This window comes from Thunnus thynnus, chromosome 13 (genome assembly GCF_963924715.1).
Source record: "Thunnus thynnus chromosome 13, fThuThy2.1, whole genome shotgun sequence".
NCBI lineage: Eukaryota > Metazoa > Chordata > Actinopteri > Scombriformes > Scombridae > Thunnus > Thunnus thynnus.
In genome coordinates this window covers 2,575,025-2,587,049 of record NC_089529.1, presented here as the reverse complement: position 1 = coordinate 2,587,049, position 12,025 = coordinate 2,575,025, and the positions used below count along the sequence as shown (strand labels likewise).

Genomic DNA, 12,025 nt, shown 5'->3' with positions numbered 1-12,025 from the left:
GTACATTAGCAGCCCGGAACAGTTAATTGTCAAAAAGGCGATACTATGTACAAAATGAAGGGAAAACTAGTAGGGCTGTAGTCTCTTTGTCGACTGGTTGATTAGTTGGTTGATATGCTCTCGTCCGACCAAATTCTCATTGGTCAAATAATCTCCATGTTAATTTCATAAGGAGAAAAGTGCTACATCAATAGCCTTCTAGGATTAATCCATTTGCTGTGGCGGGAGGGACAGACTAACAAATTACCTGTGAAAATGGGGGCATATTCAAAACACCCCTGTTGTTTTCACAACTTTGAACTTGCCCAACCTAATAAACTGCTAGGTTTAACTTTACTCAACGTTTACTGAGCATTTACTGGACGTACTGAACGATTACTGAATCAGTGTTTCTCCTATAATTATAACAACAAGAACACCCGCCAGGCCAAAAAGAAAAAGAATGAATGCCAAAAATAACCAAATATCCATTCATTCAGAAATCAACAGCCAAGACCAAGAAAAGTCACGTCTGTTGTTTCCCCAAGTGCTGGAAAAGTAAAGGGGGTTAGCTCAAAAGTTAGCAACAATGGGTTAGCCTAACTTGAAGATGAAAATGGAGAAATAGAGAACGGAGAACTGTGTGGCTGCTGAGCTCACACTGTCCTGTAACAATTTTTAATCCCCCCCCCGTGACTAATTGGTTAGTTGAAGATTATGTACAATTTCGGTCAACCGAGATTTTCTTGGTTGACTACAGCCCTAAAAACTAGAACCCGGCTGTTGAAACTATAAGAAGAATATAAAGGAGTCATCACCGATAAGGGCAATACTGTCGCCATTAACAAGGTGAAGGAAGTGGCTTGGCAAAAAAAATGCTGACAGGTTAAATGCATAAATTATACAAGTTTACATAAACTGGCAATGGTGGCCTAGTGGTTAGAGAAGCAAGCTTGTAACCAGAGGGTTGCTGGTTCAGTTCGCCAGACCGGCAGGCTCAACCTGGGTGGGGAAAGTGGAATGCAGTTTTTTCATGCAGATTACTATCTAATTGACATTTTGGTTTGGTTTAGTTATGCTACCTTAGTTTTCTTTTATGCACCATAAAACATTTACACACACATCTACCACTTAAACACATTACACAACCGATTATACTGACATCCACACTCAATATTGTGAATATTTAATTTGTTTAATTTGATTTAATAAATTATGTTATGTAATTATGTTGTTAAACTTTGACATGGTGTGTCTTCCTTCAGTTGTGGCCATAACAAATGGGGGCTTGTCCATTTAAGTTGTTTTGTTAGACAGTTTGTTTGTGCCTCAGGTAGCAGTGGGGCACATGATTTGAATTATGATATGGTGAAGTCTGCTGCATTAAAAGTATAGGAGTTGATCTTTGAAGCCTATCGTCACAAATTAATAAATTGGGTAAAGGGTGATAAGATTTTCACTGTTGGTGCTCAGCTGCAAAAGTTGATACTTTTTAGACAGTCTGTGTGAGCTTATTGTGTTTGAACAGTTTAAAAATGCTATCCCTCCACACATTGCTACTTATGTGAATGAGCAGAGGCCCTCTACTGCGCTCAAAGTAGCTGAATTGGCTGATTTTGTGTTGACGCATAAGGGTAGTTTTTCAGAGACACACTCCTGGGGTGATAGGAAAAGGGGGATGACAATTGTGGTAACTCCTGTGGTGGTGCAAAATTTTGGTTCCTCCACAGGAGTTCTGGTTCCTCTTGTAAGCCTGCATTTATGAGGTGGCCTGAGGGTACTAGAGTGTGTAATTGCTGCCATGGGAAAGGTCAATGGAAGGACAAATGTCCGCTGTTTAAGTCGAAAGCTAAGCGTCATTTACTGTCTTCTCTGTCTCATTCACCTTCGCATCGTTCACCGTAGTATGTTCCAGCTATGCCATGCTCTACAGTTTCTGAGCAGGGACCACTGTGCGTTTTGATTTCTGGTTCAGGCCTGATGCCCAGAACTGGTTCAGGTTTTAAGACGTTCATCGCTGATACTTTTGTGCCCTTGGTTGGTAGTAAGGAGAGTGTATCAATTAAGCTGTTGCTTGACACAGACGCTAAACACTAATTTATTGTGGAGTCGGTGCTGTCTTTTTCACCTGCTACAGAGACGGGGGATTTTCTACTGATTTTGTAATTCCACAGGTACAATACCCTCAAAGACTTAACTTTTATTTGGACTTAAAATGGTCAAAATATTGGTCCAAAGAATGTCATTGTTTAAACCTGGCTGAATGAATCAGATCAGAATTATTAATGTGGTAGTTGGCGTTTACAGTGGATATGCAGGAATCATTGTAGGAACACCCAAGATAGTATGAGAATGATCTTTTACTGTTGTAAAGACCTTTATGTACAATACTGTATTACTATTTTCATGTACTAGGGTAAGTCCGGGTCAATTCATCACACTTTTGGACTGCATCATCATAGATATTAATGAAACTTGGCATACTGATTTGGCCATATAAAAAACCCATGGAAATTTTCACCAAAGTTATAATGTCATCAACACCTCCAGAAAGTTTGGTCTTTGGTTTTTGAGTAGTTGCAGAGATGTCATTACTCTGAAGTGGCATCACATGCAGTTTCAGTTCCACAGGTTCCTTATATGACTAAATCAGCATGCCATGTTTCATTAATATCTATAATGATGCGGACCAAAAGTGTGATGAATTGACCTGGACTTACCTACTATATGTAAATGTATTTATATCACTATTAGAACAGACTTTTTTGTTACTTTATTGGACATCTGAAAGTGCAGAGAGACAGGAAACATGGGTAGAGAGAAGGGTATGACAATGCATCTTAACCAGTAGGCTAATGAGGCATCCCAAGGATAAAGATTTTTAATATTGCATCCCAATGGCAACCCACAGTAGCTAAGCTCAAACACACATGCCACGCCATTCACACACACAAACACAAGACCGTGGGTGACATGACACATACTCCTGCTACCAGTTTCATGCTATTCCACTGATTAACTGTTGGTGGTGGTAATGTGCCAAGAAAAGTAGCAACTCCCAGGAAAGGCAGCGAAAAAGACTGAGCTAGCAAACAAAGATGTAAGCAATTCAGGTTTAAATTTTCAAGAAAGATGCTTTGCACATGTTTTATGAGGAAGGAAATGCATTTGATGTATTTGTTAGGTGTTGGGGATACACACAATGCTTTTTGGTGAGAAACATTGGGCCTTTTGCAAGAACATTTTCTTCTTCTTCTTCTTATTATTATTATCATAAAACTGACTTTTTGTGAGGTTTGCTCATACAAGTGTTCCAAGTCAGATTCAGGGAACTCTCTTAACTTCCTTGTCATAGATGGCTCGTTTCAGCCTGATGAATGCCACGTGACGAGGTGCATGTTCATGAGATTTGATGATTGGCATAATCCACGCTCCCTTTCCTTTAAATTGCCATATAAGGCTCCATGTTCTGCTCTATTTGTGAGCATATTTTATTCACAAAAAAAAAAAAAAATTCCTGACCTTAAATTGAGGCTTGGGCGATCCTCTGTTGCTGTTTCAAGCACATCCCTCAAATCACGTGTTATCTTCTTGAGATGACTTTGGAATTGGTCGCAACAAGATTTCTGATTGAGTCGAAACAACTTCTCTTCTGATGACATTGTCATTTCTACAGTCTGGTACTGTTACTTTTACTTCAGTAAAGGAGTTTCTTCTACCATTGATGCACACAATTGACCCATGTGGGTCAATACAGCGCAATTGAGTAGTGGATAAAGTTAACCCAGTATTACATGAGTAATAAACCACCCAAGACAAGGGTTAATATCTAGTAACCAAACAGGAAATATAAAAAATAACACTAACACTCTGCAAAACAACCTCAAGTATTTACCCATGGCTACTGTGTTTATTGTCGGTACTATATTGACCCAATTTTTAACTCAGTGATTTTTATATAACTGTAGTTACTTGCACATGTTGAAACCTAAATGAGATTCTATAGGGGATACTTAAAAAATCAGATTCAATGAGCGGCTTTGAAACAGGATTCAGATTAGATAAAATGCTATGGAACCCCAACCCTTCTTGCATGTCTCACAACTGCCTCCGAATATCTCCAAAGCTCCTCGGGATGTAGTTTAGCAACACTGGCAAAGTGAGGATTGTTTGGAAGATCCTCAACATATGGAACAAATTTCTCTTCAACAGGTAGCATCTAACTTTATAATAGTAGAAATGTTGAGCACCATTCTCTATTGTTAATTTGTGTTTGTATACTGTATGTTAATTTAGTCAGCGTTAAGTATACATTAAGAGTATAAATGAGCTGAGTAAGTTTGCACTTGCAGATATAGAGGACATCACTTTTTTGAGTTTGAAGAACGCATGTGTCCTTTTGATAGAAGATGAAGCACAGGAGCATGTCAGTGCGAAGTTGTTAGCTTTCTAACCTGTTTGCCTCTTGATCTTTTTTGGGATCAGAAGTGTGTGGCAATGTCAGTGTGCACCTTATGTGTGTTGGTTGGATGATTAGTATACTGCATGTCACATTCTGATGGTAAGTTATGTGTAGTGCTTGTGCAGTGCATATATTTGCTAGTCATGAAAGAGATCTCACGTGTCTTGACTTATGTGATCTAAACAATGAGTTGTGTGTTATCCTTAAGTCAGTGATGAATTTCTCAGGTAACGACTTCATGAAGAGCACACAGAGGATGCATCTTTTCCCCACTGACATTTGGTTTTATTTTTGAATTTAACATTGGTTTGACCTGATCTTCACTTGCAGCTCACATTTTTTGCTTGTAAAACTCATAAATGTAAAACTCACAAATATATATCACACTAATTTAGAAAACTCAAAATTTTCAATTAATTAATGTAACTCAATTTCTTAAAGGACCAATGTGTAAGATTTAGGGGGATCTATTGGCAGAAATGGAATATAATATTCACAAGTATGTTTTAATTAGTGTACAATCACCTGAAAATAAGAATCGTTGTGTTTTCATTACCTTAGAATGAGCCCTTTATATCTACCTAGGGAGTGGGTCCTCCTCCATTGAGCCCGTGATGTTACACCACCATGTTTCTACAGTAGCCCAGAACAGACAAACCAAACACTGGCTCCAGGGAGGGCCTTTCACGTTTTTCAAGAGTTTTACAGACACCATTGCTTCTCCTACATGCTTGGAGGTGGAGGGGGAGGAGGGAAGGGTATTAATTTTGTTGTAATCTACAACCTCACTGCTAGATGCCACTAAATCCTACACACTGGTCCTTTAAATTGTGCTCATACTTTGACCAATTTCCCACTTCTAAGAACAATCAAAGTAAGAACAAAAGCTTTCTGGAGAATTTCAACCCAAATACAATGCGTGCTGGGAAGTATGTTAATAAGTTAAGAATGTTTAACAACAATCATCCAACAATCAGCTGGACATTTGCCAACTCATTTCAGGTTACAAGACCGAACTCATGATTATAAGCTTTGAAAGTCATGATCAGACAATTTAAGATTACATCTACATAAAGCCGGCTAAATTTTAAAAACACTGTTTTATAATTTACACAGTTTATGAAAACAATTTGTGTCCACAAAAAAGATGTGTGCCATAGTGTGGACATACTTTCAGTTGACCTGACTTGAAACAAATTATGAGAATTTACAATTTATAGTTGTATGTAATGTGTAGTGAGCTGTGAAAGTTGTTTTTCTACCATTACACAACTAAAGAAATAAATGAACAGAACTATCTTTCTTTGTTATGAACCACAGTTGAAGATTCTAAGATCTTAAATCCTACAGCTAGTATGCCATTTAACCCTTTCATGCATAGTTGTCACTACAGTGGACAGCTATTCAAAAGCCATTTTCTTATATATGCATGGGTTTTAATGGTATAGTTGCACATCAGCCAACACAGTGGACTCTAGTGTGTCATCCCATACACTGCCATCCATTGGCCAGTCCTCATAAGTGCAACACAAATTTCTCAAAACCATAGACTGTAAAAGCTCAAATTCAAGATGGCCGCCTGCCAGCCAGAAATACTCAGTGACTCAGGAATATCTTGCCAGTCCTTCTATAGTAATAGACACTTACAGGAAAATAAAATTCTGTAACATCAAATAACAACAGCATCAAGTAATACAATTGTTAAAATTTCCAAGTATTGATTTTATGTTGGGAGAAAATGACAATTAATCATCTGTCCACTAAGTTGGACAAACTCCTTGAAAAATGCGTGTTTAAAAAAAATGTTCAAATATTTTTTCTCATGCCTAAGGAATAAAAGCACTTAGGAAGAAAATCCTGACTGAGGTTATCATAATTCATGCATGAAAGGGTTTAGCCAAATAATACACATTACATTGGCATTTTCACTGTGTTACTGTTACTGTGTTCACTGTATTAACTTATTAACTAAAACTGCCTTCTCTTCAAAATTCTACAAGCACAATCACAATAGTACCTTCCAGAGATCACTTTCACCTCTCACAGCACCTCATTAAAACATAGCTGGATGTTAAAATCACTTCATTTCTAATTATTGTTTTTGAGTGGCATGTTTGTTCAAGGTTTCATTGAGCTTATAAAGACAAACCCTTACACCTGAATATCTAATGTGTTTTTATATTTTCTCTCTTTCTTCCAATCAGATGCAATGTGGACAGCAAAGTATCGCGAGTGGCGTGGCTCAATCGCACCACCATTCTATTCGCAGGAAGTGAGAAGTGGTCTCTAGACCCTCGTGTCATCCTGATGGAAAACACAGCGGTCACAGAGTACAGCATCAAGATCCAAAATGTTGACGTCCATGATGAGGGGCCCTACGTCTGCTCCATCCTCACAAACAAGAAACCAAAATCCACAAAAGTGCATCTCATTGTTCAAGGTAAAACACTGCTACGTCAACAGCCCTGACAGTGATTGTATTCAGCTCCAGTAAATTACTGAAGGTGTCAAACAAGAACAATGCTGGAACAATGCTGTGTGTTGTTTGTTTAGAGCCATAATTTTGCAGTGTGCGTATTCATTTTTTACAGGTGCAGCATTGTAAACTCAAATTGTTGATATGGATGGGACCAGTGCGAGTCTGTTTTAGGATGGTGTGATCAGATGGAATTCACAAAGCATTAGACCTGGTGATGAAACCGGGATTCAATCTCGATTTAATTTGAGATTGCTGATAGATATTGATTTAGGGCACATACGTTGAAAAATGTCCTGGCTCAGTTCATTGGAAAGTCCTACTAAATCAACTGTCAGCGCTGAGACTTTTGTTATCTTTTATGATGAAATCAATTTCCTTCATGGTTAGTTTCCACAAACAATTAGCAGCACCGCCCTGAGTCTGCATTTGAGGTCTAGATCATGGAGCTGCACTAAATTGACATATAATTAAAAATTAGATTAAGTAGAGGTATGAGATACCTCATATTGAATCACAAAGAGAGAAGAGAAGAAGAGATACAAAAGAGATCAAGAAAAAACCTACTGGCAACCCCTGAGAAGGCGCATATTGCATTTCAGATTGTAATATCAGAAGAGAAAAAAGAATAATTTCTTTGCTTCTTTGAGAATAAATTCTAATAATTGTTCTGGGACACATTGCGACTACTGTAGCATGTCTTATGAAAAAAAAATTGACACGATCCTTACAAAAAGTGTTCAATTTGATGATGTTCACTTTCATGAAATGATAATTAACATTGAGTATTTTTCACACTTTATAATTCATGATGATATCTCATTAACTCTTAATTGATGCTGAGAAGCGTCAGGCCATGGTTTAAATCAAACAATAGACAAGCATATTCTTGCACAGACAAGAAAGCACATCTCCAATTATACTTTCTCATGGATTTTATCTTTCCTTTCTCCTTACCTTGAATAACCCAACCATCTGGATGCTGCAAGCTCATACTTGAAACTAAAAGCAGCCACGCGATCCACAGAATGGGTAAGGCTAGGCTTTGATACGCCAACAAAACACTGCTGGTGCTCTGTGTTGTTCACACCAAAGGAGGGATGCACCTGCTCCAACTATCAGTGTGCATGTGAGCAACAGTGTCTGTCAGTGGTATGAGGGCAGCAAGTTATAAACCAGCTGCTGCCACAACTCTTTATGCCAAGTCTTAATAGTATTACAGTACTACAGCAAATAGTTTTTACGTATGCTTGGTCGTAGAATATGGTGACAAAATATCAAGGATTTTGTCCTACATTAATGTATATATGTGTACATATATGTTCTGTATTTACCACTAGTTTGGCTGTAAAAAAGTAACAAGTCTAAGAGTCTACAGCCATGTTAGTGGCTCTTTGAGACTGTGCTTAGGCACAGCTGGTCCTTTGAGCTAAATGTTAATGGCAGCATGCTACCATGCTCACAGCTACAATGCTGACATGCTACTGTTTAACAGATGTAATGTTTACTATGTTCACAACAAGTGGCAACTACCACAGCTTGAGGCTGAAGCCAATGCAAAGTACCTTATTGGGAAACTTTGGTATTTTTCAAGCTGGACCCTATTTCCCCATCGTTTGTGTGCAGGTGTCTAATGGGGACAACAATTTTTGAAGTTTGTTGAAAATTACCGAAGTTTTCCTTTAAAGTGCCACCAACAGCTGCTAGATGCTCCAACTGACTCCCATTAAAAAAAATGTCAACTTCTCTCTAGAAATACTAAGTAATGCTATTTTTTTAATGGGTAATTGCAAAAGTCAGTCCTCAAGTGTGCTGGTGGTCATTTTGGAAATTATTGTTCCATTAATAAGATTTGAAGCTCACCTGCTGCTCTCCTCAGCTCTGGGACTTGCACTGAGTTGGACTGTGGTTGCAATATTTTGATATGTTTAATGGTATTTTAGTACCTGTTAGCACAATTTAGATAAAGTAGCTAAGATTAGCCCAAAAGAGCAGCACTCGGAGTTCCCATTAAGCTAGCGTTAGCTTGGGTCCAAGGTTGTAGGGCATGTTTCCAGAGTGAGAAAGACAACACCATGTACTCCTTATGTGGAAGGTCCTGGCTCCAAACGGAAAAGATGGCACCAGCCATAAGCAGCAACTCTGGCCTTCAAACCAGCTCCAATGAAAACCAACGGATTTTGCTAATACAAATGAAAAAGCCTGTACAATCAATTTCTCTGCTCTCGCATGTTTTGGATTAAAATCTCCTTCAGAGGGAGTTGGAGATTGACTGTCCTCAGGCAGGAAACACTCTGACGCTTTAATTTGAAGATATAAGAATTGCTTTTTTACAGTGCAAGTGAAGACTCTGTCACTGATCTCCCCATGAATTCTTATTACACACTTGTTTTTCTGGCTTTCCTCTGGTGGAGAGGGGAGGGATGGTTGAAGGGAGAGAGGCCAAGAAGCAAAAAAAGAGAATAATAATTATTTTATACTGCCTGTTCTTCCATATTTCTGTACGGCTTCTGTACAGTATAGGAGTGTAATGCAAAATGGTGGGTGCCGTGGCAGTAGTGATGTAGATTTAGAAATATTTATGTAGTGTTGTTAATTATGTTGTTTATTAGGGTAGAGGGACAGACATGCTGTCAAATAGCATGGCCTAATATTTCTTCCATGCTGGCACTAGTTTTAGGTCCAACAGTGGTGCTGCTTTGGCCTGATTACACACATGCCAGTACCCAACATGATGAGTGCTTTAATATACAATTGCTGCAACTTGTTAAACTTTGTGAGACTTTGGTGTTACGGGAACATTTCATGAGAAGAAGCCCATATTTATGTCACACTGAAACACCCTGGAGTTACAACTGAATAGAAATTACATGAAATGAATAGAGTACACACTGCCACCTTTATGGCAAAGAAAGATCAGGAAGTCCATGGGGGATGTTAGTGGGGCCATTCGTCCCCACAGGCGCTCTCCTCTCTAGCACCTCAGAAATGGAGATTGGTGTTGAACCTGTACACAGAGAAGGACTCTGGAGGCTAACATCAATCAGTCCAGTGACCTTGTCAGCTGATACCCTCAGGAATATAGGACATCTGCTTCCATGGTGACTGCACACAGGGAGTGGACTGACTGCAGTTAAGCCACATTACTAGAAAGAATAATATCTTGGAGTGCTTTGTAATGCATAGCGCATGTATTCCAAGGACTAGAACTGGCAGAAAAGGAGCAAAGGACTCAACATCAAGTGATATTTACTCTGTGATCCCAACTTTAAGGACTTCATTTCTGTTTGTTCAATGAGAAAAGAGCCCTGCTGTTTCCCTCTTATTGACTCTCCCTGGAACACACCAGGAGAGTCCTCTGTGTAACTGCATCTTATGTTGGGATACTTGAAAACACAGATGTTCTATCTTACACAGGCTCCACCCTCTACTGGACTCTATGGGTAATACTCTTCTCCAATCACACGTACGCAATCACCCACTAACATTTGCATGTACGTAGCTGGCCAATCAGGATGTGCCCACTGATTCCGTGTGTCCCATACAGTATAAAAGGCAGTGCCTTGCTGCAGTTCCCATCCTCTTTTCCTCAGTGACGGTGAAATCAGCTCACTGATCTTACTTCTCTGGTGATGGAGTCGCAGCTCCAAGTTTGTTCCTGTCCATCGAGCCCCAGTATTGTCGTAGCTGCCATGGGGCATCTCTTCCGCTTCAAATGCCTCAGACGAGACCACGTAGAGAGCAGCATAATGCAGCCACCGCCATGTGGGCACTGTCGGGAACTTTGTCCAACTCAACACCGGCAATGGTGTGACCATTTTCAGCTGTGAGATTTTTAGCATCAAAAATGTGTCTTCTGCTCAGTGTGTTTTTAAAGAAAAACTTGCTTTGGCCTGCCATAGTGCGTAAAGACCATTCCTGCTCACTCTCTCAACATAAGTTCACTGTGTGTGAAGTGTGTGTACATGCAGTATAGGCCATTTTCCACAAAGCCACGTTGGTGCTGCACCTAACCCGGTTAGGCTTTGCCATCAACTGGCAGAAGAGCGTCCCACAGCCACGGCAGCAGGTTGAGTATCTGGGAGTCGTGCTCAACTCGGTCAGTCTGTGGGCTGTTCTTTTGGAAGCCAGATGGACAGCCCTGCAGCAGGCAGTCCTCAGACTGCGGCTTTGACTGTCATGCAGGTACTGAGGCTCATGGCAGCGGGCCATCCAGTTGTTCCACTGGTGGTTTGTCATTGTGCACTTGGATCCCAAGAGGCGCAAGCACCACTTGGTGAACATTTCCCCATCAATGCAGGAGGACCTGCGTTACTGGGGGTCCCCACAACATCTGTTGATGGGAACAAAGCTGGGTTGAGTGACCTCCTACGTGTTCACAGATGGGGGGGGGGGACAACTGTCTGGGGAGAGCGATAGGTGGTGTGTGACCTAACAGCTGTAGTCAGCACACAGCAACAGGAATGATGTGTGTCTCATCTACAGACTCTGATTTGAGAGAGAGACTGTGCATCATTTTACATACAGATGGCACTCCAGAGGAAACTTCATTATTTAAATCTTCCAACGTGGCGACAGAATCAGTCAGAATCTACGATAATTAATGTTCTGCATTTTCTAAATATCACACTGGAAAGCTGTTACTCACAAGTTTAACAATAAAACAGTTTGAAGTAACGCAGCGGTACTCAGGATGCGTCATGAGCTCCATCAAATCTGTCCAGACAGTTTTATTAAATAAAACTTTGAACTCAGGTTAAGGAATCAAAACATTTTTTCTGTAAAGTCATGAGGATCATTACAGTGAGTTTTTCATTAATGCCACTTACAGTCAAGTCTCAAAATATTTGCAGTAAACATTTCTGTGCGTGGACTTGTATCTATATAATCAGTGTGTAAAATAGCCTCTGACAACTTAACAGAGTAGGCATCAATATCCTATTTGTCGTGAACAAATAAAATATGTTCGTGAAACATTTAAAAACAGGTTCAAACACAGTCCTGCTTACTTTACGCACAGCCGGCACAGCGTTGATACCGTCATTCATCATTTAAATATTTGGACAAAACAGTGACTGTGTGCTTTTCACACACTAACCAGCATATTT

The 12,025-nt window shown here is 39.7% G+C and overlaps 1 protein-coding gene across 2 annotated transcripts in view; it reads left to right on the top strand.

Moving 5' to 3' along the window:
• opcml (opioid binding protein/cell adhesion molecule-like) overlaps nt 1-12,025 on the top strand; it is a 348,322-nt gene that overhangs the window by 233,998 nt on the left and 102,299 nt on the right. For both annotated transcript variants that reach the window (XM_067607289.1, XM_067607288.1), the window contains one exon: nt 6,646-6,881. In XM_067607289.1, the coding sequence (XP_067463390.1) occupies nt 6,646-6,881 (236 nt within the window). The remainder of the gene's footprint in view (nt 1-6,645; nt 6,882-12,025) is intronic.